The 27342-nt window shown below is 40.7% G+C and overlaps 2 protein-coding genes across 12 annotated transcripts in view; one reads left to right on the forward strand and one right to left on the reverse strand.

Moving 5' to 3' along the window:
• LOC146495854 (CAP-Gly domain-containing linker protein 4) overlaps positions 1–13189 on the forward strand; it is a 73070-nt gene extending 59881 nt beyond the window's left edge. For all 6 annotated transcript variants that reach the window (XM_085143606.1, XM_085143605.1, XM_085143604.1 and 3 more), the window contains 4 exons: positions 4173–4296; positions 9198–9262; positions 9372–9450; positions 9784–13189. In XM_085143606.1, the coding sequence (XP_084999732.1) occupies positions 4173–4296; positions 9198–9262; positions 9372–9450; positions 9784–10150 (635 nt within the window). In that variant the 3' untranslated portion in view covers positions 10151–13189. The remainder of the gene's footprint in view (positions 1–4172; positions 4297–9197; positions 9263–9371; positions 9451–9783) is intronic.
• A 10617-nt stretch (positions 13190–23806) lies between these two features.
• The window catches only part of alk (ALK receptor tyrosine kinase), a 395764-nt gene continuing 392228 nt past the window's right edge, over positions 23807–27342 (reverse strand). For 3 of the 6 annotated variants that reach the window (XM_085143592.1, XM_085143587.1, XM_085143590.1), the window contains one exon: positions 23809–26793. In XM_085143592.1, the coding sequence (XP_084999718.1) occupies positions 25699–26793 (1095 nt within the window). In that variant the 3' untranslated portion in view covers positions 23809–25698. Of the gene's footprint in view, positions 26794–27342 lie in introns of all 6 variants that reach the window. The other 3 variants (XM_085143586.1, XM_085143588.1, XM_085143591.1) reach the window with 2 other exon arrangements.

Here is a 27342-nt window from a genome sequence, read left to right on the forward strand (position 1 = left end):
TGTTTAGGTGGAGAGGTTGAGATGCTCACTTTGTGGATTTAAATGTAATGTCAAGTATTATTTTTATTAATTTTGTTTTTTTAAACAAGCGTCTTTATTTGACACGGGTCAAATGCAAAACATAAATGCAGTGACTCCAAAGGATGCCTTATTGAAAATAAAACTAATTAGAAAATGCAAAACTACAATAACTTGGGTGTATTGGATATAGACCAGGGTTTTAATAGTTTTGCAATTTTCATTAATTTTTATTTTTATTTAGTTTTGACTTCAGATTTTCAATTTTATATCAGTTTTAATTAGTTTTTACCAATTGTTTGCTAGTTTAGTTTTTGTTTTTTTTTTGGAAAATACTTAGTTTCAGTTTAGTTTTGATTAGTTTCAGTTATAGTTTTAGTTGTGTTTGCAATAATTAAGTGTAACAAAATCCCAGTTTCATCATATCAGTCACTCTGCTCATCCTTGGGTATGTTGCTATTCCAGCTACCATACTGCACCCTGGACAGGTCGCCTGTCTGTCGCAGGGCTAACACGCAGAGACAGACAACTCACATTCCCACCTATGGGTTCTTTAAATAAATAAATAAATAAATAAATAAATAAAGGCAGATGAACAACCATCGATACCAGGCAACTATAAAATGTATATCTTGGCCCCAACGAGACTATTAACTCTCGCAGCACCGGGTGTTCATAATTTTGGTTCAAGTGAATTGATAAACTTTTTGAAGGTAATTGACTCACACAGTTGTGTAGATATCCCCGTCCTGTTGTCTCGGGATGCATCACGCTGCCTTGCCTGGGGTTAGCTTCTGTTTTCTGGGGATGAGGGTTGAGTGTGCTCCCTTACCTTCTCAAGGTAAGCTAGGTTAGCCTTCTTGTGTGAGCTTTTCAAGTGCACTTTAAGGTTTGTGGGATTTTTTTCCCTTTAGAAATGTCCCTCATAATTTGTCTGTTTCCACTACAAGACACTTGCTTTATCCAAAACACAGTCATATTCAAAGTAATCCCAAATTGGAATCTGGCTCCCGACTTTTCCTGACATGATTCTGCGTGTGGACGGAGCAGCAACACAGACGACTCGACTAACGTACTGCCCCCTGCTGGCATAATGAGACACAGCAAGAAAAAAACCTGGAAACTAAACTTCATTTTCACCCTTGACTATTGTATGACACGCACACATCAATGAAAACTAAACACATTTTTGCTATAAATTCAGTTAATTTTAGTTAGTTTTGTGAACACTCATTACAGTTTTAGTTAGTTTTCCTTTTTTTGTTTTTATTTTTATTTCCGTTAACGAAAATGTTTTTTCACTTCTAGTTTTCGTTATTTCGTTCGTTTTCGTTAACGATAATAACCTTGATATAGACAGGACAGTTGATAAAAGTCTCATTTTTGAGGAATTTCCTTAAAAAAGTACCTTAAGTCAGTGGCAGTGGTATTGTGCTTCATGTTGTGCAGCTTTTCTTTTCTTTCAGGCGACAACAGTAAACATTTCTACACTGGTATCCATGTATATGAATAAATTATTACTGAGGAAAACGGGTGCTTGGCCCTTTAAACAAAATAATGGAATTAAGTAGAACAAACTTTTTGTGTACATGACACCTTGAATTTGGAAAGAACTTTAACAAAGAAATCTTAAAAGCCTTAAATATTAATGATCCTTTTAATAAACCATGCCTGTCCTTTGCTGTTTTCAGGGCAGTCATAAAGAATTAAAGTTACCACAGTTTTCTTTTGTTTAACGTGCCTGTCCTGCATAGAAGTGATATTCTGGTATTTTTAGTGAGTAGTTTGGGATAAACTCATTGAAACGCAACCAAAGAAAGGACAAGAGTTGAGTGTAAACCTAACATGATGGATAAAAGACCATTGTTCAAAAATTAAAACCAGAGTTTTGGGGTTTTACAGTGAAATAACATGAATAAATGAACCCAATCAAGAAGGAGCAGTTTTGTCTTGAATTGTTGAACTTTGGGGAACTTTTGAGAACTCATTCTCTGCAGATGACTCACATGGATAAAGATAAAGATAAAGTGAGGCTCTGTTATGCTCTTGTCTTTCACCTTGGATGAACTCAGCTGCATTCTCATTCCCAACTTATTGCAGAGGGAATCCTTGAGTTCAACTGAAGATACTTGGCGAAAAAAAAAATTAGATTTGAAGAAGCTGTCGCTGAGCAAAAAGCCATTGAAACCCAAACAGAAAACAGCTCACAGTATTCATTAATATTTAGGTAGTAGTTCTGGCCCAGCACTAGTCATGTATGAATAAATAGTGATGTATCTCACAGCACCGAGGATCACGTTTGAAGGGATTTTAGTCTTAAGTTTCCTTTGATACTCTTAAATCAGTGTTAGCGATGCTTTGTTATCTCGCTGCACCGAGCGCTGTGCTTTCATACTAAAAACAACAGCAGCTGCTCGATACTTCACAGCAACTTCACTTATTTTTAGAATTCTGGCTATACCTTCATCTGGCATTGCGAGGTGTTTTAAGGCCCTCGTAAAGAGAAAGGAGAAACATTGTCTGAACTTTCTGGCTCACATTGAGGAGTTGCATCATTTTACAGGACAGTGATTGAACATTTAAGAGCTAAAAAGTTCTTTATTTAGGAGCTGCCTGAGATGGAAGTGAAATATCACCTTTGCCAAATGTCCTAATTTAGGGCAAACTCTCCTATTTAGAGTTTTCCAATATATTGTAAGTATGAACTGACATGTGGATGTCTCCGTGAAGTAAATCTCCCTCCAGCACACTTTAGTTTATTTACTGTGGATGTATTAACCATGTCAGTGGTTCCCAAATGGTGTACCGTGACCTAGGTGTCGTGCTTTTGTGTCAGTTAAATATTATTATCATTATAGCTATTAAAATGAAATAACGAAATCGTATTTTATCACATTTGTACAAGTCGGACATCCTCATTAAGAGCGAGGAAGATGGATTTGTGCGGAGATAAAATCGCACAAAACCAGGAGGACTTACTGTAAAACTCCCTGTTTTATGGCGTCAGCTGAGCCAAAAATGCCACTGAGCAGTAGACTGATGTTGGGTTGAGTTAAATAATGCTAAAAGCAAAATAAAGAAACACTTGGAAACCAAATATCCTTCTTGGAGAAACCTTGGCTACTGTAAAGAATTGTATTTGAACCACAGGAAGCAAGAACATTTGATTTTTAGGAAAGCGTCTGTAACAGGAGCCGAGTAACCAACTCCAGCAGAAGCAGGCTCAGGGGCAGCCAGAGAGAGAACCTTACATCTGGTAAAAGAGATGATGGGAGCGCACCATAAAATAAAAGCAGCTGTTGGGATCTTTTTCAATCATTCAGTCATTTTTTAAGAAGTGGTTTGGTGTCGCCAGTCTAAAATGATGTTTTTATTTTAAGGTGTGTTGCTCATTTATTAATATGCCTCTTGACTAGGGATGGGTATCGTTTAGGTTTTATCCTATACCGGTGCCAAACCGGTACTTTTGAAACGGTGCCGGTGCTTAAACGGTGCTCAAACCGGTGCTTAAAGAATGGAGAACACAAAATTGGTCCAAAAACCTCTCATGTTTAGCTGTTTTTTTGTAAAAAGATAACAATGTTAGCCTTTTCTGCAGCTATGGGGCTGCTGCTGCCATCATCATCCGCCATCATTTCTGCTACACTAGCAGGGCTCCGGGTCCGATAACAGGCACCACACCCGCAGTAGATGCGCTCGGTGTGAGGTCTCGCAGCAAGCTATCAAATACGGCGCATTTCTCGGCTTTAAAAAAAACGCTATACGTCGCCAGGTGTTTCGTCGGATTTGAGGTGTTACCTCCTTTGACAGTGTCACAGTATCAGCTTAAAGCACTTGTTGCAGCTGCTGAGTTTGCATATTTTGCTGTGAACTACAGCCAGACTTTTGACTGCTTCGCCTTGGGCATTTTAATCTGTAGCTCTGCTCTAAAAGAACGTACGCACCTGGACCCGCCTACTATCCTCGGAAACGTAAAATGATTGGCTAGAATCTAAAGTGTATCACATCTCAGGAAAAAAAAAAGCACCGAAATAAAGCACCGAAATGTGCGCTGCTTTTCGGTCTGGTTACTACCGTTTATGTCAGAACCGGTGCCATGACACCGGTACCCATCCCTACTCTTGACAGTGTTGATTTCCGGTCTCTCTGTGCAGGACTCTGGTTGGGCATCGAACTGGACAAGCCGAGCGGTAAAAATGACGGGTCAGTGGGAGGAGTGAGATACTTCACCTGCCCACCAAAACATGGAGTCTTTGCTCCTCCGTCTCGCGTTCAGAGGTGAGTCTGGAATCGTTAAGGTAGCTTTTCTTCTCAAGATTAACGGTCCCTTTTTGGTTTTTGCCAGTGGTCATGCCAGGACTAAAAACAGATTTGTCAAAGAAGAATGTTTTCTAAATGATTAAAAACTCGAGAGCAGATTTGATGGTATGAATTTGGCAATAGACCCCAGAAACCCAGAGGTTGCATTTCATTTCTTTCATCAATACATTTGAGTGCACTAATGAGCTCCTTTGACAGTATCATTTGTGTAAGTACTGACATATTTGATTTTGCAGCTAAGAGGGCTTCTCTGAACTGGTGATTAACTCGAGTCTGAGTCGTCAAACGCGAAGCCCAAGGCCCCTCTCCCTGCATGACTTCTCTGTTTAATGTTTCACCTAGTAATGAGCCAGATGCCATCATCGCTGCTTTTAAATATTGATTATGGATAATGGATATATAAAGGTGGTTATATTTACCCACCAGTTTGTTGAATGTACAAACGAGACATCGCTTTAAAATGCTGCATTTATTTAAATGCGAGGCAGGTTTTATTAGTGATGCGTTCTGACGCTGAATCCATATTTTACAGCTGAGTGGAACAAACAGGGATCGCGAGTTATTTCTAAATCATATTTAAGAATACTGCTAAAGTGCAAATGGCCATATTGCCTGAATGTAGTTGTGGTGAAGTACATTGCATTGTTTTTACTGTGGGATAAGCAGCGTCACATGTTTAATCTTCACTTCTAAGTCAGTTGTTTTGTGACTACATGGTTTTATCCTAATGTTTGACGAGCTTTTGGAGTCGTTTGTTCTCGTATCCCCGATTGTCTTTAAAGTTATGGAACAAAGTGTGGGATTGCTGTTCAAATGATCTCACCCATCAGCTACCTCTCTGCACAGCGGGGATGGAGATGGGAAAGAAACGTTTTTATGTTTTAACTTTAAATATTTGGCAGAGACAGAGAGCGTAAACGATAGAACTCAGTTTGACAGATGGGAGTCAAAACTGCTGTAAGCTGTTTTCATTTAGATTCTCAGTTTATCTTTATTTATAAAAAAATTTTTTACAAATAACTTTTACACACAGAAAACAAGATAAAGGTTGATTATGAAAAAAAAAAAGGTTGATGTTGAAATTATGAATATTTATTAGACGTGTATTGAGTGAGTTTGGGCTTCGGGGAGGGAGCGGCAAAGACTGCAGAATCTATCACTGTGTTGATATTTCCTATGATGTGATAATGAATGGCTTTTTGTCAGCAAGGCAACTATAACTCCAACTGTGTTGTTTTTTCTCTCTTTTTTCATATGAAAGTAAGTTTGCTGTGTCTAAAAATATTGATTCTCTGGTTACTTTTTGTTTTTCGAGGATCACAAACCACAGTCTCGTTGGTTGAAGTCCTCTGCTTTTTGTTGCTGAGCTGTGTTTTAATTCTATATTATAATCTCCTCCCAGACGTGGATTAGGGTATCAGTGAGCTCCTGGACATTCTGTTATACTATTTATTGATTTATTGATACGTGATGTTCCAGAGATTCTCATTGGGATTCAGGACTAGCGAATGTGAGGGCTGCTCAGTAGCTTGAGTCCCTTTATATTCCAGAAACTGCCTACAATCTCTGAGGATTTCATCGTTAACAGCAGTCGGGGAACTGCTGGCTAATGTGGAAGTCTGTGTGACCATTGATGCCTCCCCGGACCATCACTGACCCAGTGTCAAATGATGATCTTACCATACAGTCTTCATGTGTGTGAAACGTGCACAGTGTGAAGCTGCTCTCATCTATGAAAAGAGCAGGGTATTAGTGTTGGATCTGCCAGTTGTGCTGTCTCATAAATGCTGTTTGAGCTGCAAGACGTGGGGCACAGTTCCCACTTAAGGATATTGGTTTCTCATGCCATGCTCACGGAGTCTGAGTGTGACCGTTTGGTCAGAAAACATGCAGGAGTCGACTGCAGGAGGTCAACTTCTCGGGCTTCCTGTGTTCCTCTTCGCACAGTGAGACTGTGCAGCGAGACACAGCAAACTGCCCGGAGCTGCACTATCTGTGCAACCTGAATGAGCTGCAGGTACTGTCTCACACCTGTAATAACAAGGACACTTGGAAAAATCAATCAGGAAAGATGAGAAGAGGACAATGGTCTGTAGTCGCCACCTGCACAGCCATTCCTTTTTGGGCTATTGTCCTGTTGTTGCCTCTGCAGTCGCTTCTGTTTGTACCAAAGTAGGTGAAATTGATTCGTTAGCGTACTAACTGGACAGACTGATTTCCCTGAAGTGTAACTGACTCTGTGTTGTCTTGTGATGATCAAGTGTTCCCTTAGTTTGTTTTGAGCAGTGATATATCTGGATCAACACATGCTCTAAAGAAAAGGAGCGCCCTGAGTTTATGATACGAGACAAAATGAGAGCATCCTAGTAAAAACAGAATATCGCACAATAATTGTTTCCTGAATCATCTTGGGAATCGTTAGGGAAAAAGTTTAATCACCCTCTCCTCCCTCCTGAGAGCGTAAGTGTGTGTAAGGGAAAAATGTACAGTCCTTTGTGGAGATGCTGTTGTTAAGGCAGCATATAAGTACAGTGGAGTGCAGAACAAAGGCAAATTCCACTGGAGGCCTAATTATTATACACAGGATATGCTCCCTGGCATACATACGCACAAACCACTGAGTTATTCACTGCATGCATTGTTTTGTTTACTTCTTTTTCTTTCTTTTTTTGCAAATTGAATTGAATAAAAGCTGTTGACCTTTTTATTGGATGGCTCATTATTAGCACAGTGTGTCAAGTGTATTATGTGTGTCATAACTTGATAAAAACCATTACACCCTAAAAAGCAGCTGGCATTGGAAATACTAAACATGTTTATTGTAAAGGAGCGGTGATTTACCAGAGCTCATGGACTGGTGATTAAATTAACACATTTAACCTTTCTTTCTGGGAGTAAATGCCACTTCTGCTTCATCTCTATGCAGATCTACCATTCAGGATTTGTTGACTTTTTGCTTATTTCTTCCATTTAAAAGCTGGTTGGTTTTTTTTGTTTGTTTTTTTCGGAGGGATTTCAGCTGCTGTTTTTTTCCTTGTCATCTTTTATTAATTTTTTTTTCCTTTACTTTTTTCCTCCCTAATTAACTCCAGGGTACAAAGTGTGCTCAGCTAAGCACTTGCTTTCCTGCTGTCAAATCAAGAATATCACTTTGTCTCCATCCAGGAAGTTGCTTCTCCTCCTCCTTTCTTTTTCCTGTCAGCAGCTATCACAATCCATTAGGAAGAACCCCCCCCCCCCCCCCCCCCCCCCCAATCCCTCATCACACACTTTCCCATTTTCCTGTTTTCCTCATGTGCTGTTTGGCACACTGATGTTTAATAGCTTCCAATATTTAAATGCCTTTATAAATGTTATTATGGCTGTTATTATATAGTTGCTTAAGACAATCTTAATAAGCAAGGTAGTTTATCAGGTCAGGCAGCCAAAGCCTGTTTTTATTCTTATTTTCTTTCCCCATTCAACTTGTTTTGACAGAGGTGGCCATCAAAAGCACACCCACTAAACTGAATATGTGCTTACATCTGAATACAGCCAGTTAGAACCTGATATTTTTTTCGAATTTGATGTAATTTATACACTGTTACAGTCGTGTATGCCCGCAATAAACATTGCCAAGTTTCAAATAATGAGGTCAGCATGTACAAGTAAACCCCAATTAGCCAAGTGTCTTGGATCTGTCTGATGGCAATGAGAGCGAATATCCTTTTATACTAATTTCAGACACAAAAATCCCCACCAAGGTCCTTCAAGAAACAATTTTTACCACTTTTCTCTGTGTGATTATATTGAAATCAGTATCTAAATGAATATGGAGGAAGCCTCATCATTTTTCTTTGGCCACAGGGATATAGAAAACACATTTATGGAAATCCAACCTGATTTAAAAACACTTCAGAAGTTTGGTGACTTTCTCCACAAAAAAGGTTAAAAAGCCATTTTCCCACCTGTAAGTTATACTTCTTCTACACACAAACAGTGTCAGCCAAGTGAGTTTTACACTTGACTATAGATTTACATGGAGCATCAGTAGAGTACAACATATGGGCAGGTGTTTAAAATGAAGCACCTAGCCATACAGCTAGGAAAGAAAAGGTCGCCCTAAAGAGATCGCTGAATTTTTTAGCAACAATTCAGCTTGTGAAATTTCTTTCCTACTAGGTGTTCCAAAAAAATAGTAACACTGCAAAATGGAAGTTAAGGAACCACAACAACTGAGCCCTGAAGTGTTGGAAAACACAACATTACAGTTGGGTTGCAGAGTGTGGAGGCGCATATTAGCTGCAGAGCTCAAAACATCCTCTGGCATTAACATCAGCACCAGAGCTGGTGGCTGGGAGCTTCATGCCGTGGCTTTCCAAGTAGCTGTAATGTATCAGTACTTTTGTCCACGTAGCGTATAAATGCTTGCCACCACACAGCAGAAACTCTACCATCTGTGTCAGTGCAACAACATGGTTCTAATTTGTTCCCGGATCTAGATTGGCTCTTTGTGTGCTTTAGTGTTCCTGAATGATCACATCATTTAGTTTTCTGTCACCAGCCTGCTGTTTTTCTGTTTATGAGGGACAGAAAGTGGGCTTTAAAAGGATAGTGCCCTCAAAGGGAGAAGGGCTAAAACAGCATGTTTTAGACAATGAATGAGCTCTGGGGGAAGGGGGCTACATCAAGCATCACTGCAAAATAAATAAGGATTGTTTATAAATTGTGAATCACGCAATGCTACCCTAGTAGGGTCCAACAATAAAATCAAGGAGCTGGAAACGAGCAAATTGGGGCCCATTTAATGAAAATTGTTTTTATAACCTCCAAAGGTTGTCTCATTCTGGGAAAAATCAGTTGCCTGCTTCTTTTTGCAGAATCCATGGATCTGTTGATTGCCTTTCAGAGCTCACTTCCTCGCGCCTCAGTCATCCTCTAAGTGGTAAGAATTCTGCCTTCATTACAACCTTTGAACTACGCTAAATGTGACTTTGCATTTATTATTCTGTGTGTTTGTGTTGAAGCAATTGACTCCTGTTTTTGCCGTGCAGGGACAATTCGTCGCAGTTTCAGCACATCATCGGCCATCGCCACTCCGAAGGAGACGAACAGAAGAAGCCCCGTTACCAGGTGTGTCTGTCTTTCCTGCATATTCCTCGCATTATTCCCTCCCTAAGCTTTCCAGCTTTATCCGAATCCCCTGCAGCAATGACTGAATCAATACTGATAAGAAGCAGTGGTATTAGTCAGCAAAAGGTTCTTTTAAATGGCCAGTGCATGATTGTGGTTATAATGAGCAAGAGCAGGAAACTGAAGATCAATCCCTCAAACACAAAGCTCCCATGAATCTCCTGTTTGCTTATGATTTATTCTGTCACACTGCCTGGCTTTTCTCATAAATCTTTCTTACTGTATTTTTTTTTTGCTCTGTTTCCACAAACAAACAAAACAAAAATAAAATAGGAGTCGTTCCAATCCTCACCGCCGGCGTTGGAGCACCCTCAGTGGGGGCAGTGGAAGTATTCCTGGAAGCACCGCAGGCTCAAGTCCCTCTCCGAGCTCTGATGGGCAGGTCCACCTCCACGTGGGCATGCAGGTCCTGCTGAGCAGCGCCAATGAGATGGCAATCATCCGTTACCTGGGCACAGCAGACTTTGCCCCAGGCCTTTGGCTGGGTCTGGAGCTCCGAAGCCCCAAGGGCAAGAATGACGGCTCAGTGGGCGGCCGTCGCTACTTCAGCTGTCGACCCGGCCACGGTGTGCTGGTCCGCCCCAGCCGTGTCACTTATCGTGGCATCAATGGTTCACGCTTGGTGAATGAAACCAGCTGAGGTCTGTGGGACGCTTTCTGTTTATGATCCGCTCAAAGCAAAAAAAAAATTTGGGTGTAAACGTCTCCATCATTGCATTGTGCTCAATAATGTTTTCAGTCATGTGCTGTTGTAACAGGAATAAAACCAGTTAGTAAGTACTTATTTTTTAGGAATTAAAGGGGACTTGAAAGCACTTTAAAAAGTTAACTTTAAATTCTAAATAGAATTTGTTTTGCAAAATGGGTAGGTGGGTGAGGGGGGTCTTAATAAGACATTAAACACTGCACTACTTTAAATGTAATTGCACTGACAAACATTACTATGATAGATTAGAATAGGATAAAGTGGATGTTCCGCATGTCGGCGAGTAAAAACGTTTTCTATACCCAAAGCTAATTTTGATCACATCAAATGAGATTTTTATCAGATAATTTAAGAGTCCACTATCTAACCAAAAGAGTGCATGCGTTTGTGTGTGTATGCGCGCATGTTAATTAAGAGCACTTTGAAACAAGAGAGAATGATTGATTTTTACCACGGTCGCTATATGGCTTACAGATAATTGGCGGATACCGAATCTAAACTGAATATTCGCTTTATGAATCAATGAGAATTAAAAAAAGAGATTTAATTAAGCTCAGACCTCCATCAACCTCTGTTAAAATACAGCTGCATCAACAGGAAGTGTTTCCTCCTGTGTGCATCAGTGTCCCCCTCAGACTGTCTGTTAATTTGACACAGACAGATGATGGTTGTATTGTGCTATGGCACAGCAAAAATCTATACCCATCTGACTGTGATTCCATTATGGTTGGTATCATACTGATAACACTTTTAAAGTGATGGTATTTGGATAGAATATGACATTGAATCAGAAGCTGTTCTCTTAAAAAGTGCATTAACTGCAGATGGGAACACACGAGATGAGTGAAAAGCAGATTTTAAAGAGACCTTTCACAATGAAGTTTTATGTATGGTTGCTCTGGACTGTAGTGCTATTTATTCATCTTCAACGTGTCTTTAATGCTTGTTGGCCAGTTTCACAGATAATGGCTGTAAAAGTGTCTCTTAAATAAATGGAAGTAGATGGCACTTGCCCTGTGATGCTTAAAATGTCAAATAATGTACATCTGAAAAATGCTCTTTCCAGAAATCATATAGTATAGTAAGAGTCATTCATTCACCTGTTACTAAAGGCTCTTATCTGTGACAGGATGTAAACATTAATGGTCGCTTCATCAGTTAAGCCTGTAATGTTGGCTATCTGCATGCTTTCAGTGACTGGCAAATGTAGAGAAAACATAAAGTAGAGCCTGAGATGACGGCGAGGGTCACGTCTGTCTGTATATCTATTCCTCCACATAGATATACTGCGAGTGTTTCAAATTATTCATGATGATTTGTAAGATGTAAGACCGTGCAGTGATACATGCATAGTAAATATTATCCCAACCTTCTCTTTGTTCGGGGATGTAGATCTGTACTGCAAAGACACTGAGGTTTGAGTTGGAAACGCATAATTAAAAATGGTCTCGGATGCTGCCCATCTAATGGAAGAGAATACGAGTTAATAATATTCATGAAACTGACCAGGTGTTTGCTCATAATTATTACTGAGTGTCCGTATTTTCTTCTTTAGTGATGCAGAAAAATACTGTCACGAACAGCGTGCCTCGAGTCCATAATTATACATAATGTGGTATGCTTCCTCATTGACCTGTGCAGCGAAGCACATCCGACACTTGGTAAGATTTAGGCTAATTTAAAAGTTGGCTCATTTTTTTTTAAGTGGATTGTTTATTTAAATACACTTGATAATAACCTCCCAAACAAAATGACTTGTTTTCTAAAGCAGGTTGCTTTTGCTGCGAAATAGCCTAATATTAAAAAAATCTGCCATGCTAACAAATTTGAGTAGCTTAATATGATTCAGCACCAGTGTGCGGACTCTTCAGGAGAAAATGTTCAGTAGGAGAAAAACAAAATCCTTCATCAAACGACTCGCAACAAGATTTGTGAATGTTTTTGACCAAAAAGGATATGCTTTCTGGAAAATGGTGCTGCAGATGCTTTTGCTATTAAATCCGTTGTGTTTAAGAGAACGTGGACATTTCCAAAAGAGACACATGCAAAAATGGCAAAAATATCACTACAGGCCACAGGAAAATGTACCTTTCTGTTCTCTCCTTCTCCTCAGCATTGTCTAGACTGGTTGTAGCTGCGCGGTGACAGATTCACATCTTTTATCCGTTGGAGGGAGCATTAAATCTGTCAGAGCTGTCACACTTTCAATTTGCATTATAACCCGAATGTGAAAAAGCTCATTGTGATTCTATACTTTGAGCTGACTCCTATCATTTTTGAACTGTGTAATCTGTTAATGCCAGGTGTTAAATGTGTGAGATTTAAAGAGTGTTAGCAAGTGATCTAAAAGCCCTCTTGAATGTTCCCACCTTTGGTATCTTACAGAAAAATATGATGTCGTTGCATTTGTAGAGTGATGAATGGAGCGTAATTGTATTTGATGCTTAATTAAAAGCAGCGTGACACAGGAAATATGCAATCGTCCAGAAGCTTCAAGCGCAAGAGTTTACTATCTGATTAGAGCCGTGTGAGCCGAGGAGTCAGCGGAGAACAAGCCATTGATTGTGCATGTTGAAAAACAGGCCCAGTATTCAGTAAAACGCTCATGTACCATCCAATTAGGGCGTGTATGCCACAGCAGCAGTTGTTGAATCACCAGTGCCCTTCTCTCATTGATCTGTCTGGTCAGGCCCCGTCGTGATTGAGGAGCAGTGGTGGGCAGACACAAGGTTGTCTGAAATACCCACCGCGGTGGAAAATATTCCCACTGAAACATTTTCAGCGCATACAAAAGGCTTCTCATTTACATTAAGAACACCGCTGTGGTGGTTCCTGCAACATTTCAGATCTCATCTTCAGACTGTGGGTGTTTTCTTTAACTCAATTCCCTCTACAAATGTATTTGAAGTGTGTGGCTGTGTGACACGGGGCTTTGTTCTGACGCATTTACATGTTGTGGGTAAAAAAAACAAAGTATTTGTAAAAATAAATAAAAGTTTCCAATTTGACCTCTTATCTCTTTCCTCTTCTGCTCTTTGCTTTTATTGAGTGCGTTTGCCTGACATTCTCAGATTGTTCACAAAGAGCTGCCTTTAGGGACCCCAAAAAAATGAAACAGCACAAGCACTTTGAAATGGTTACACGTCTGTTCACTTACCATCCGATTCCACCGGGGCTCATCTCCGTCAAAGCTGAAAAGCCTGGCGTGGAGTGGCATTGTTTGCCAGCCTGGGCACACAAATTCAGGTTTGAATGGGAGTGACGTGCGCTATTATACTGTGATTGTGGAACAAATAGATGTTTGAATGGTTGCATGAAATTGTTTTCAGTGCTTATTGTTGCTTATTTTTATAGTCCACACACAACAGAGGGGGAAAAGAGGGCAAGGGAGAGGATCCAGTGAAGCAGCGTCTGCCTGTCCAAACCACTGATCGAGTGATGGTTTCAAAGGTGAGAATGAAACGAGACGCGCAGCCATTGTAACTAAATAAATAAATATAGCCAAGTGGTATTGTCAGACATTAAAAAAAAAATACAAACTGAGTGCCAGGAACCCACTTCAGTAAAAAATGTCACATTTAAAATTCAGTAGTTTGTATTTATTTGGACAAGCGTCTTCTATTGTGGAACACCGATTGTGAAAAACGATCCCCTGATGACTTAATCTAATATTTATCTCACGCTAATTTAAAAGTAATCATCGTTGTGTCTGATTTGAAGTAAATGGAGAAGCTGTCAGGTGGGGAATGAACAGTGTGCCTAAACTCTTGTGCTTAAGACTTCAGTTTAAGTGGGAGAATAAGGGCATTTTTTTAAATCTTATTTAATGTCCATGAAAATGAATTGGTGGATGCAATTTTAACACATTGAATTATGGATGCACCGATACCGATACTGGTATCGGGCCGATACTGTAAACTGTGTGTGTACTCATACTCGTAAAAGTTAACCGATACCATGAACCGATACTAACTTATTTCATTAATCAGAGGGTGGCTTGTCATTTTTGTTGTAGTTTTTTAGATTGGCCACTAGGGGGACAACCCGCGCTAAACAGGCACAGGGTTAGACGAGTCAGACTGGCAGCTCCATATAAAAAAGAGAAACTGGAGGCTGCTGTAGCCAGTGTTGCCAACTTAGCGACTTTGTCGCTATATTTAGCGAGTTTTCAGACCCCCTAGCGACTTTTTTTCTAAAAAAGGTTGCTAAAAAAAGACGTGAAAGCGCATATCGCTTTTACTCTCAACAAGCAGCGGGTGCTGTAACGCAGTCAGTTCTTCTTTTACTCTTTTACTCTTATGCTGTTTTGTGGATCACAAGGTTTAAAACTACTTATAAACACACACACACACAAAGTAACTCCACCAGAGTGCCTATTTCGGGTCACTTTTGCCGGTCCAAGCCCGGGTAAAGGAGCAGGGTTGGAATTGTGACATTAAAAAAACAATAATTGCTCAAATAAATTTAATTTGTAGTTCTAAATAAATTCTAAATGCATTTAGGACGTTTTTTACTCACTTTATGTCTCTTCCACGATGTTATTTCTCTCTACAACAACATAGATTACAATTACATTAGCATGACCAATTATGCAAATTAGGTGATGACGTCATTTGTCATTTCTAGCGACTTTTAGGACAGCCAATAGCGATTTTCCTTACTGAGGAGTTGGCAACACTGGCTGTATCTAGGCTAAACAAAATGTCAGCAGTGTGGACCGGAACAGCCAACTTTAACTCAGGTTTTGGAAAAGCGATGAAAAATGTCAAGAGAAAATCCACGGACAGTTAAAATAACAGAGGCTCTGACTCATTTTGTTGCTCTGGATGACCAGCCAATGCCAGTCATGGAAAACAGGATTGCACCGTCTTCTCAGCATACTCGAGCTGCGATATGAAATTCCCAACCGCCCATACATCAGGGAGATAATGGCGCCAAAACTTTCTGAAGAGGTAAAGACAAGCAGTGTGTGCGCGATGTCAGTCCTTGGTTTAACGGCACAGTGGACTGATGATCCACGGGCAGATGAGGAGTTTGTTTGTCAATGCCAAATACTTTCTTATTTTGTTTGTTTGTTTACAATATGGACACTCTGCAACAATTTAAAAGTTTATTTTATTCTCAAACCTAATGTGTATTTATTTGATTCCAAACAAAAGTGATTATTTGTTATTCCGAAAGCTGGAGACAGTGCCAATAGTTCAGTGATATTTTGTTAAATTACAATGTGGATACTCCGCAATAATTTAACAGAAGTGCTTATTTTTCACTTGAAATTTTTTTGTGGTTATTTTTATTAAGATATTATTTTTTATCGGCAGAGAATAAACTAAAACCTGTCTTCCAATTCATTGCATTTGTGTGTGTGTGTGTGTGTGTGTGTGTGTGGTAGAAGTATCGTTTTTGTACTCTGTATCGGCAAGTACTCAGATCCAAGTATCGTATCGGTTTGAAAATATTGGTATGGTTGCATCCCTACATTGAATAGTTATTTTTGTCTGAAACTTTGTGATGCTTTTGAATCAAAAAAATGGTCTGACTTCACTGTATTAAGTGGAACAAGTATTTGTTCCACTTATTTACTTCTGATCTTAAGGTTGCCATAATTACTGGTTTATAACTTATAACTGGTTATAGCAAACACATAACCAAATAAAGGGAGCCTTAAATGGAGATAGTGCCGTATTGCTGAACCCAAACTTTATATGCATCCTGCAGGTAGACTCCTTACACCGAGGATGTCCCTTTTACTAAATTTGTTATGGATTCTCTTCTGTTTTGAAAAAGGGGAACAAAGTGCACATGCTGTGCTACATCATTGTTGCTATTAGTGCAAGTGCTTATGTAAATGACTTGTAAATGTAAATGGAGGCACCGGAGGCAGCTTGCGGAGAGCTTCAGTTGATGGGCAAAGTTTTGAGAAATGCAGTGATGCTTCTGTTTCTAGCCTCTCTGCATGGTGATGTCTTTGTCGCCTAAAAACATAGCAGCACAAATGCTTTTCAACTTGAATATAGCCTTTTGAAATGATGAAAGGGCCTCCCTGGAGCACACAATGGCGCTGTTTAACTCATGCCCCACTGTGTGAAATACTTGGGCGTTGAAGGTGCATGCTTATTTTCAGATAATGGAAAAGCATCAGAAGAATTTGATTTGACTCAGGTTATGTTTATGGAAAGGTTTTACTGTTTTGGAGGGTTGTGTAAACCAGTGTAGGATGCTTTTGTTTTTTAGGATTTTGGCCGTTGTCATTTTATGTTAAGTGACATGAGAATGCAGGTTGCACAGATGCATGAGAGATTAAACTGCAGCACAAACTTCTGTGATTGGCTATTACCACAACTAATCATGCAACGAGTCATATTATTTCCCAGATAATTGCATTAAAATGCTCCAAAAGACTCCAACACCACAAACACGCTTGATAGGTTGAGTTCAGAGAGTCAGATTAAGTGAGGTAGATCCCAGCAGGTAATAAATTCACTCGCTTTACAGCAGTGCCAAAGGAGGAAATTACCTCCTGAGACTAAACTGTTGTTTGCACCGGGGGGGAGGCTGGCTGCTGTAAAGTCATGCATCTTACTGCATCATGGGGTAACAGACTGTACACAAAAGATGGCTGGAACTACCATGATGTACCATGACATCATCCAATGTCCTTTGGGTCCTACATTTTGAGAGCTTAACATTAAGGGCTGCTTTTTTGTTTGTTTGTTTTTGTTTCATTTTTAAACCTGTATCTTTTAATTGGTGCTTAGTAAAATTAAAATACTAGAATTTTATTCACAAACAATAAATCTGCAAGGGTGTTCTGTACCTATGCAGGAAACCATATTAGTCTAATAATTGCATTTAAAAAAATGCAAAACAGAAGAGGTCCTAGCAGACAACCACCACCTGCGATTTACCAGGTTGGCTTGATTTTTATCTTTGTCTAAACATAAACTATAAACCATGCAATATTAGTACATGTTCAGCAGAAGATACAAGGAGGTGGTTATCAGTTGCTACCAGGTAACTGAGAGGAATTTCATGTGTAAGGAAGTTAGTTGCTTGCCATCAAAAGTGAAATCCAGTCCTATATTTAATCACCATATAAATCCAGGCTCCTCCTCCTGCTGAAAATATGCTCTGTGCTGTATTTAATGGGTTATCAGCAATCTAAAATAATTTTAAAGAAGCAACAAAACTCATTCTGTTCACTTTACTAAGTTCTTAGTCAGCATTTTGTACTGAGCATGAAGTCGATCCCCGATGTGAGACAAATGGTCTTCGTGAGACTATGAAGCGATGCTTTCAAACATGATGGATCACACAACTAGCACAGCTGGCATGTAAGGAATATGATTTGCTATTACGAGCTAATGTACACTGTCAGCTGCACAGGCCTCTACAGTTGTAGGCATGTTTACACTGCAGGGATAATCCTGCTGCGGTCTCCGTGCACCCCGTCGGCTGGCTTACGTGCAATAATGACCAGCTCTCTGTACATAATCCATGTTATTACACAGCTACTTTACCAATGAGTGGTAATGATTTGACACAATTAATTTTTTTTTTTATTATTTTATATTAATCACCCAACCATTAATGTAGTAGTAGAAACACTTAGAATTAAGCAGAAAGTGCATAGTGCTAGCCTCAAATCCATGGATCTTCGTCTCATATCTCTCCTGTCTACTGATCTCATTATATCCTGGTGTTTCCTCTTTTTCATGCATGCCACGCTGCTTTTCATGCTGATTACTGCGATGCTTGAGGCTTTTTGGAGAACAGCAGCTCTGTCCTTGTGTCAAACATGGAGAACGTTTCAAACGGCGAGGTCAACATTCTCCCAAGTAATCCCTGAGAGCAAAAGCTCAGTCTTCACACTGCTCTCAACACTGTTTCAGAAAAGTGTTTTCTACCCTTGGCTCTGTATGACATCAATAAGTGTGCATATTCCTGGTGTGGTCATCGCAGACGCATAAACCCCACCCACCTGCAGCCAGTCAGACAAGCGATTGGTTAAAATGCAAGGAATGGAGCTGAAAGGGTAGCTTCGAGATAACAACAGATTACTACAGGAGCTTTAAAGGATTTACAGTTTAGCGTTCAAGAATTCAAATGTGATGCTAAAAATTAGATTAACACGTCTCTGTGTGCAGGAAATCATAACGGCAGGCACAAATCACATGGCTGCCTAGTTGAATCCCAGATTAGGAGCTTTGTTCACGCTTTATCTCATGTTTTGTCTCTCTCTACATCTGTCTACTGTCACATAAAGGAAAATAAAGGCTGGGCTCCAGATTGGCTGAGCTGCGGTAAATCAGAGTGCTGTTGGTCTTTGCCAGCTGTCTTTTTGTGCAACTTCTTGAAGTAAATGCTCAGCTAATTTCTTTTTCCGGAAGACCACACAGGGTGCCAGTCCTGTCAGCTTGGACAAGGAAACTGAGGCTGTACAGTTCACACAGTTTCACCAAAATTGGACGAACGGAGTCTTTACTTCAGAATTTGTTGTAAATGAAAAGCATGGATCCATCATGATTTGTGTCAATGCGTCAAGGTCTGATTCACTATTAGCAAGATGTATCTAATGAAGTGACCCATCGCTGTGTTTCCAGCATGTACGAGATGCAGATTGGCCCTAGCCTCTTTGGCACGTTACTTCTGGCAATGCCTTAATTTCTAGTACTTGAGTTCAGTCTGACGTTTTTTTAAACGACTATTCACACAGGTCCAATTTTATTTTGCTGTAGTGGGCGAGAATAGCAGGAATCTGTTTTACAGATTTTTTTTTTCTTGTTCAGAATTTAAATCAAACCCGTTTCTGACACTCGTGTATGTAATTAGGATGTGTGTGATGTACTGGATAGAAATGTCGTATGTCATCTTGCGGCCATCTGTGGAGTTTGTTTCCAGGACATGTTGTTGACCTTTTTGCTTTGTGATAATATTAATTGCGACTTTGAAATATTAACATATTATTGAAAGAAAATGCAGAACAGAGAGTCCAAACTGTCTGTGCCGTTTGGCGTCTTTGTCTGCCTGCTGTAAGAGCTCATGGCAGCTTGTGAAAGAGTCTGTTATCTCGAAGCAAAATTCTTAAGTTACAGCATTTGTTGGAACTAAGGTCAGACTGAATGTCAGTGAAAACCAGCCTGGCATCTTTATAAGCACCAATTCATTTTCTCCTGAATTGTCTGTGGAGACTTGTCTTGCCCTTTTGTTCCTCCATTTTCAGTTCTCCTGTACTCCCAAAGAAGTCTGGTTTCTTTATCGAGCCATCGCACAGCTTTTGTATTAACACAGTGAACACATTTAAGATATTTCTTTTATACTGTTTGTGTAGTCTGTTGATGACTTTTTTGTTGAAAGACTGTCTTTTTTTTCATACCCTTTGTGTTATGTAAGGGCCTCAAGAGCAGTAAAATCTATCCACCACTTATATGTAGCGAAATAAGTAATGTAGACCTGCCGAGTCAAAGTGGAGTCTCTGCCCTCGCTTATTAAATGTTAGTGAGAGAGACAAAAATCCATAGTCTGAAAATTTGGCCACCAGCGTCTGATGGCATTGAGTTTGAGCTTAGCAGACCCACGTCTACATGTTATCGCTAGAGGGAAGAGTCAAAAATATGTGAAACCACTGGTAATGTGGGCTACTGTTGTTCATATTTCTGTTATTGTCTGTTTAGCTTAGCCTGTTTTGAACAGGAGATGCAAATAAGGATATACAGCCTTGAGCCACCCTGCTTTTCTTTAGTTTTTGCTAGGAAAATGGGAAATAGTGCACTTATTTTATTGAAATGTGTCCAAACATGAATGGACATGCAGTATTCAAGGAAAAAGGTCAATGTTTGGGATGACCACCTTTAACTTTTAACACAGCCTGAAGTCTTTTGGGCAACTTTCTAGTAATTACTTTAAGGAATCTTTAAGAATAGTTCTCCAGGATTCTTGAAGGACGTTCCAAACCTCTGTTTTGGATGTTCTGCCTTTTGTTTCGTTTTCTTTCAAGATGATCCCACACTGCTTCAGCAATGTTGAGGTTTCCCCACACTTGACTTGTTTCTGTCAATGGTAAACTCCGCTGTGGCTCCTTTTCATGTTCAAGCCAAATTTTTAATCAAACAGCAGTTGAAGTACACCTGGTGTCATCACTGGTGAGAATTCAACCAACAAAGAGGCTACAGATACAACAGTCCTTCTCTTTGCATAACCACAGTTCTGTGCAAACTCAGGACCGTGAATCTCGAAAGAATCTTTTCCCCATACAAGTCAGACGGGAAGCTTCATCACTAAGCTTAAATGGCCGAGGCCAGTGGTTAGTGCATAAATCAAGGAAACTGCAATCATTCTGCTACCCCACAGGCTGTGCAATCAGAGTAAAGATCAGATATCTAATCCATTATTTTAAAGACCTGAAATTTCCATACATTACCACTCTAATGTTTGGTGCATCATCCATAATGTGGATCATTTTAAAATATACTGCTGACTGTATTCATTCGTGAACAGTGTATTTCTACCGTGGACAGCTGACAGATTGGTGAACGCCAGGGTGAATTAATAACATTCAAATGTACCGTATAAGCAGGCTGTTTAGAGCCGATGGAAGGTATCAATAAAGATAAAAAATAAATATCTAATAAAGTCAGAAGATATTAAAATGCTGAGTGATAAACAGTTAACAACTTATTAATATTCTGCAAGTTTTTTTTTTAAGCATCGATGCTTCTGACAAACAACCTGCTTGTTCGATAGTTGCTGTGCCATAAACGCCTTTTTTCAAATAAAAATATCAGATTATGAGTAATCTAACCAGAAGAATAGATGGGACTGTTTCTAGTAACTAATAGTGGGTAAAATCACTTTTTTGTGCTGTCCTGCTTCATAATAGAGACCATTTCCTGCCTCATTAGTAACAAATACTTCATAGCTATGAATTTACCCTTAATTTAAGCTTTTAAACCGATGAAGAGATGAAATTTATTAGTTAATACACTTCGAAGTGTGTGAATGAGCCACTTTGAAGGCGCTGTGCAGATTGGTGACGGTTTATAGCACTAACTAGAGATTTAAATCTGTGGTCCGCAGACTGCTGACTGGTTTTAATTGGCCTCTGCTCTCCAGCCCATTACTGCCAGCTTTTACCAATACTACTCAGTCAACACTTTTTCTTGTGCCAGTGCCATTTACAGCTACTGCAGTCAAACTACAGGCTCTAAAGTGATAATGCTTATCTGCAAGTACATAGTGGACATCACGTTTAATAGCCCTTGTTTTAAGCTTTACTGCAGGAAGACTTTTTTTTATGAAGCACCATCTACTGTAAATATACTGTAAAATGGGAACTGTTGTTGGCTTTTTTCGGAGGTCATAGTTTGAAGGTTTGAGCCTGCTGGTTGTTCAGGGCCTTTCCGTGTGGATTTCCATGTTGTTTTTTGTGCCTTTGCCGGATTTTTACGCCACGTCTTCCCAAAGACACTGTAGGTCGGAGGCTCTGAGGAAATGTCCACATTAGTCATTGTTTTCATTTTAAAATGTATACTTTTCACGTATGTGCATATTAACACTACTCTGGGGTTTCAGGACTCCATAATCAGAGACTTTTGAAAAATGCTACTGAGACAGTCGGGCGATCGTGGCTCAAGAGTTGGGAGTTCGCCTTGTAATCGGAAGTCTTGGTCGTTGTGTCCTTGGACAAGACACTTCACCCGTTGCCTCCAAGTTTGTGTGTTCGAAGCTTTGGTAATACCTTACCAGTCACAAAAACTGAGGCTGAAACTTCACAGGGTCATTCCATGAAATGTCAATCAGTGCCTCCCACCTGAGCCACCTTCCCGGGGAAACTTTCAAGGGTCATTTCACCACGTGGGACGGGTAGAAGGCTCGCTATCGCACATAAAAGGTTTAATTTTTACTTGCATTTTGACACCAGGCTCCTAACCTAGCTTTGATGCAATCACTTCTATTTCTAATACAGTTGTTTTGTAAGACTTGTCGCTTTCAGCTGTGAAATTGAGGAAAAGCTTGGCGTTAACATGTTCGACTTTCAGGCTTTTCCAAATTCTCACGTCGTTTGAGCGAAGGGTCTCAGGTGGCAACATTTCAGACTTTACTGATTTTATATGGACCATGTAGCCAGGCTGAGGTACAATTTCATGCGTTGTGGAGTTTTTCAATGCTTTGATTTTTTGTAAATTCTATGAAGATCTTGGAATTCACGCTAGTTTTATGCCACCATTGGCTTCCACTGCACCGCTCTAATATGTTCCTGTATTGGTTTTGCAAAGACTTCCAATCAATTTTCTGCTAAAATAATCATCCATAAACCTTTATTGACAGCTTCACCTCACTGTTGATTCTCCCCTAAAAAATCTCTGCCTTTGCCTCTTGCTATTTGTGCTCTTTTTTTTGTGCTATTTTCTGCAAATTACCAGTCATCTGCTTCCAGTTTACAGATTCTAGCTGTAGGTAATTTAGACTTTTGCTAAAAGGCATTGGTGTGTATGTAGTGGACTATCTATTAGCGGAAAATGTACAGTAGCTGACAAGTCATGTCCTTGGAAAAATAGGGAAAAATTTCAGCAAAGACCTGACACGGGACCTGAGAGATGCATCTGGCCCTTCAGCTGATCCATCTAGTGTTCACTGAAGCCTTATCAGAAACAGTCTCAGTGGAAGAGTGGCTGTCAAAAAGCCATTGTTAAGGAAGGGAAATGGGAAGAAGAGGTTGTGGTATGTCAAATTTACACAAGAAGTGGACTAAATATCCATCTGTGAAGGCTACGTAAGCGATTGGCAAGGTGGCAGCCTAAACTTTTTTTAAGCAGCTATGTTGAAGAATAAGAGCGGTGATACCAAATCCAGCCTTTAAGCTTGTTGTACAAATTCTATTTTTGCTTTTTATCCTGTGCATCTATGTACACATCCCCATATTTCAATTAATCGCTGCACGTATTTCCGTTTTTCCTTCCAAAATATGGCTCAAGATTTCCGCACAGTAGCTTACTTTATAAAAATTGGACAATACTGAGATCAAAATCCTGCAGGCTTTCCATGTCGAGGGAAACAACTGAGAAGTCTGGGAATGCCTTTGTCCGGTGTTTGTTTCTAATATGAATCTAAAGGAAAACAGGATGATTTGTCTTAAATGCATTTATGCGTTTGCTTCTAACCTTGAGATAGGAAAGCTGATCAAAATTCAGTTATCTAATAAAAACAAAAAAAAAACAAAAGCTGAAGTGATTAAGTTTTGATGAGACAAAGAAAAGATTAGTGTGAGCAGGAAAGCTTTTCCTCTGGGGAGAGCCGGTGGTTTTAAAATAGTGCTTCATGCACTGTTTGACGTGTGGCACGCTGATGAATACTCGGCAAAATCTAATCATCATCATCAGAGAGTCATGATAATCAAAAACCTAACACAAAATCACTGGAGTACTGCACGTATGAGCACACAGCTGCAGAATGAGCTGCTCAATTTTAACGCCTGAACTATGTTTGCAGAGCAAACAAGCTGCCGGACGTCTATAGTTAACGCTTTTTTCTTAGAGAGGTAATCTTATTTGAGTTAATTTGATTAAGTTGGCTGGCAACTTCAAAGATGGAAACAGAGAGAAAATACGGCTGTTATATAGTAATTTATTAATTTTGCCGAATGTCTTCTGAAGGGCAATGTACAGCTTTTTACCAGAGCCATAGTACAATACTTCATAATTACAACATTTACAGGTGCAGTTGGGTTTGTCTTTTTACATCAAACGACGGGGATGAGCAGTGAAGGGAGCACAGAATCAATAAAATGCAGTTTAACACAGACAAAGCAAAAACAGTGTTCATTAGCCAATACCGAGCTCGCCTGCAGGAACGCATTTATCACCGAGCATCACGACGCTCACGCGACGGCTCGTCGTCTCTTTACAGCAGATGGACTGACAGCCGAGTACCGGTGAAAGCGTTAAAAAAAATCGTCATTAATTCACCTAAATATCAACACACTCGTGGCATCGTTTGATAGATACGCCGAACCGAAAGAGGCAGATGGTAAACACAGACTATGCGGGTGAAAATGAGCGGTTCTGGGTTTCATTCACATGTGGAGCGAAAGCAGTTTGTACTTAAACTTTTCTCTCGGACTCATTTGTATTCCACAACAGCCATCTTATAATAGAAAAGATAAAATATGCAAATTTAAGAACGTGGAGTGCCTCGCGATGGCAAATTGAAGGTTAAGATTGATTCAGCAATATCCACTATTTCTATAGCCAGACGAAACAAAAAAAGTGGGAAAGAAAATATAATAAAAAAAAAGAAAACCAAGATGTGAATTAATTAATAAAAGGTTACTCAAAGAAGCAATAAGTAAGGAAAAGCCGCGGCTTCTGTCTCATAGCGCTCGTTCGACAGAATGGAGCTGTGAACAAAAGAGTTCAAAGAGCAGCGATTTCAATGAGACCGGGGGGCAACGAGTAATTTCACATCTTTAGCAACAACAAAAAGCTCAACTCCCAAATGTTGCTGAGACGGCTCGTTTTCAGTCACATAACACTCAGTGCTTCATTTATCCAACTATTCCGCTTAAAAAGAGTCGCTGCTGTAACAAACCCTTTAGAATATTTAGTTAACTTCTTTTTGTAAGGAGTTTCTTCAAATAAAAAAAAACTGAACAAAAAAAAAAACTGCTTCCAAAGGAATTTGTTTGGATCTGGAGAAGCAGTAATAATTTATAGAGCCACTTCCAAATAATAAATAAAGAGATGAATAAATAAACAAGCAGGCAAGCAAACATCAACAACCACATTTTTTCCCAGTATTATTATTATTATTATCATCATGGATTTTTTTATTTCCTTTGTAGAAATGTCTCTGGTAATCCAGCGTCAATCCTGTGATATTCTTGAAAAATAGTCTGATACAAGCTATTTACCACGCTGCATTTTTTTTCTTTTCCCAAAGGGATGAGGAACAGTTTGAGGGCTCTGCAGAAGAATGACACATGTGGCTGGCAGCTACAGTCAAACTGATCACCGAAGGTGGAGAGTTAAAGTCTGGCAAAATATAGAGATTTATTCCTCCTCGTAGTCTGTTTCTGATAGTCGTGAAGCCTCCTCAGCAGAACCTTAGCTTGACCTCTCCTAGTCACAATCGTGTGGAAAGTCTTCCAGGTGATTCTCAGTTTTCTCACTCAATCGCTCCAAGGTTGAAAAAATACATTTTCTTTCTCTTTTTTTTTATATTCTTAAAACTATGTTTGACTCTACATTTTGCCTCCCAAAGCTTTTTAGTTCTCCGATGTGCTTTAGCATCCACTGGGGTTTGAACACACCTCAAAGGTTCTGGTGTAAAAAGCCAGTTTTAAAGAGATGGGTTCTTTCCAAAATGGTGGGACGGGAGTGGTGAAAAATAGTCTCTCTCACGGCACAGTGTTTCTTGCTGTGTGACTCGCACAGTCTCCAAAGACGGGGGCCTGAAAAAGAAGACTTTCTGCGTAGGCCTGTGGGCTAAAGCACGGTGGCGTTGTGGCCCTCCATCCTGGGCAGCCGTGGGTCCTGAACCGTCCCCATCGTAACTAGCAGTGGGCGGCTATCCTCGGATATACCTGACTGAGCCATGGACACTGACGTAGGAATGGGTCCCCCCCTCTGGTGGGCTGCTGAGGAGGGCATGCTGCCCTGCTGGGGTGGAGGAGGTGGGTTGGTGTTACTGTGACTGGACTCTATGGGGAGGCCTTGCTCCTGGTAGCCGTATCCGATGGTGCCACAGGGGAAACGTCTCAGTCTGTAGAGGGGGACTGGGGGCAAGGCGGCTGAATCTAAAAGTAGGGGAGACTGGCCAGCGGGAGGAGGTGGAGGGGGTAGCAGAGGTCTGCAAAGACCCTGCTGCTGCTGCTGCTGCTGATGGTGCAGCAGTTGGAGTTGGTGCTGCTGCTGGAGCTGATGCTGGAATTGCTTGTGCTGGTGCTGGAGACCTAATGCCCCGGCCACCTCAGCCACTGTCCGGCCCACGTGCTCCTGCCCCTCTCCAGGAACCCTGCCACTACTGCTTCCTGCTCCGCCCACCCCTCCTTGCCTTTGCTGTTGCTGCTGTTGCTGCTGTTGCTGCTGCTTCCTCTGCTGTTGCTGCAGGAACCACGAGCCATACGTAGGGTTCCACAGACTGCTGCTTTTCCCAGTGTGGGCGTCCTTCTCTGAGGGGTGTCCCTGGGCGAAAGCCAGGTTGATGTGTCCTCCCTCTGAGCTGGGCTGGGTGGTGACATGAGGTCCCTTGGCAGTGAGTGTGGAGGGGGCAGCAGAGGTGACTGTGTTGGTGGTCTGCGTGTGAGGGTGCTGGTGCATGTGGAGGTATGGCTGGGGCAGAGCCGATGGTTGTGCTTTGGCCTCAGACGCTGTGCTCGTCACAACAACGTGCTCCCCTCCTCTCCGGTTCTCCTCTGTGGGGTAGGCGGGAGGTGGCTGTGGAGCCTCCCCATCGGGCACCTGGGGATTCACCAGCACAGTCGGAGCTGAGGGGTCATCGGGGCCCATGGGGGCATGTTCCTCCTCCTCGGGTACCGGCCCATACTCGATAGGCAGAGCCACGTTCACCACATCGGGGTCCTGAAAGATTCAAAGATCATGGCTGTGGATGAATGGTCATAACAGTTACTTCGCTGGTCTAATACTTTTGCTTGGAAAATGTCACGAGGTCGAGGAGGAAATTAACGAGAAGGATATCACAGAGAACTGCAGTGCGCTGACAGTCTGGCTGCACTAACAGTAATAAAGGGCAACAACGTCCCAGCAAGCAGATTCTAACAAAGTTGTGGAATATTCACAGTTCGCCTGTGGGTCCAGCAAACTGAAAGCTGCGCATCAACGACTTATGGCATAAGATGCAGCAGCAGTTTACATTATAATCTTAGCCACTTGTCAGCTGTACTGATTGATTCTATCGTCCTGCAGAGTCCAATAGAGCAAGTAGTCCACTACTGCAGATTATGTCTTCCTCTCAGATGGAACACTCCTTTTCATGCACGCATACGCTTTCTCATGCTCTGTACAAACCCGTGTCGTGTAATCAGTCTTTGCATGCCAAGAGCTTATAGTAAACAATCAGTCACAGTTAGGTTGTTTCCTCTGATTGTTCAGCCCTAATCAGTGCCTGCA

This window comes from Neolamprologus multifasciatus, chromosome 19 (genome assembly GCF_963576455.1).
Source record: "Neolamprologus multifasciatus chromosome 19, fNeoMul1.2, whole genome shotgun sequence".
In the NCBI taxonomy this organism is placed as follows: Eukaryota; Metazoa; Chordata; class Actinopteri; order Cichliformes; family Cichlidae; genus Neolamprologus; species Neolamprologus multifasciatus.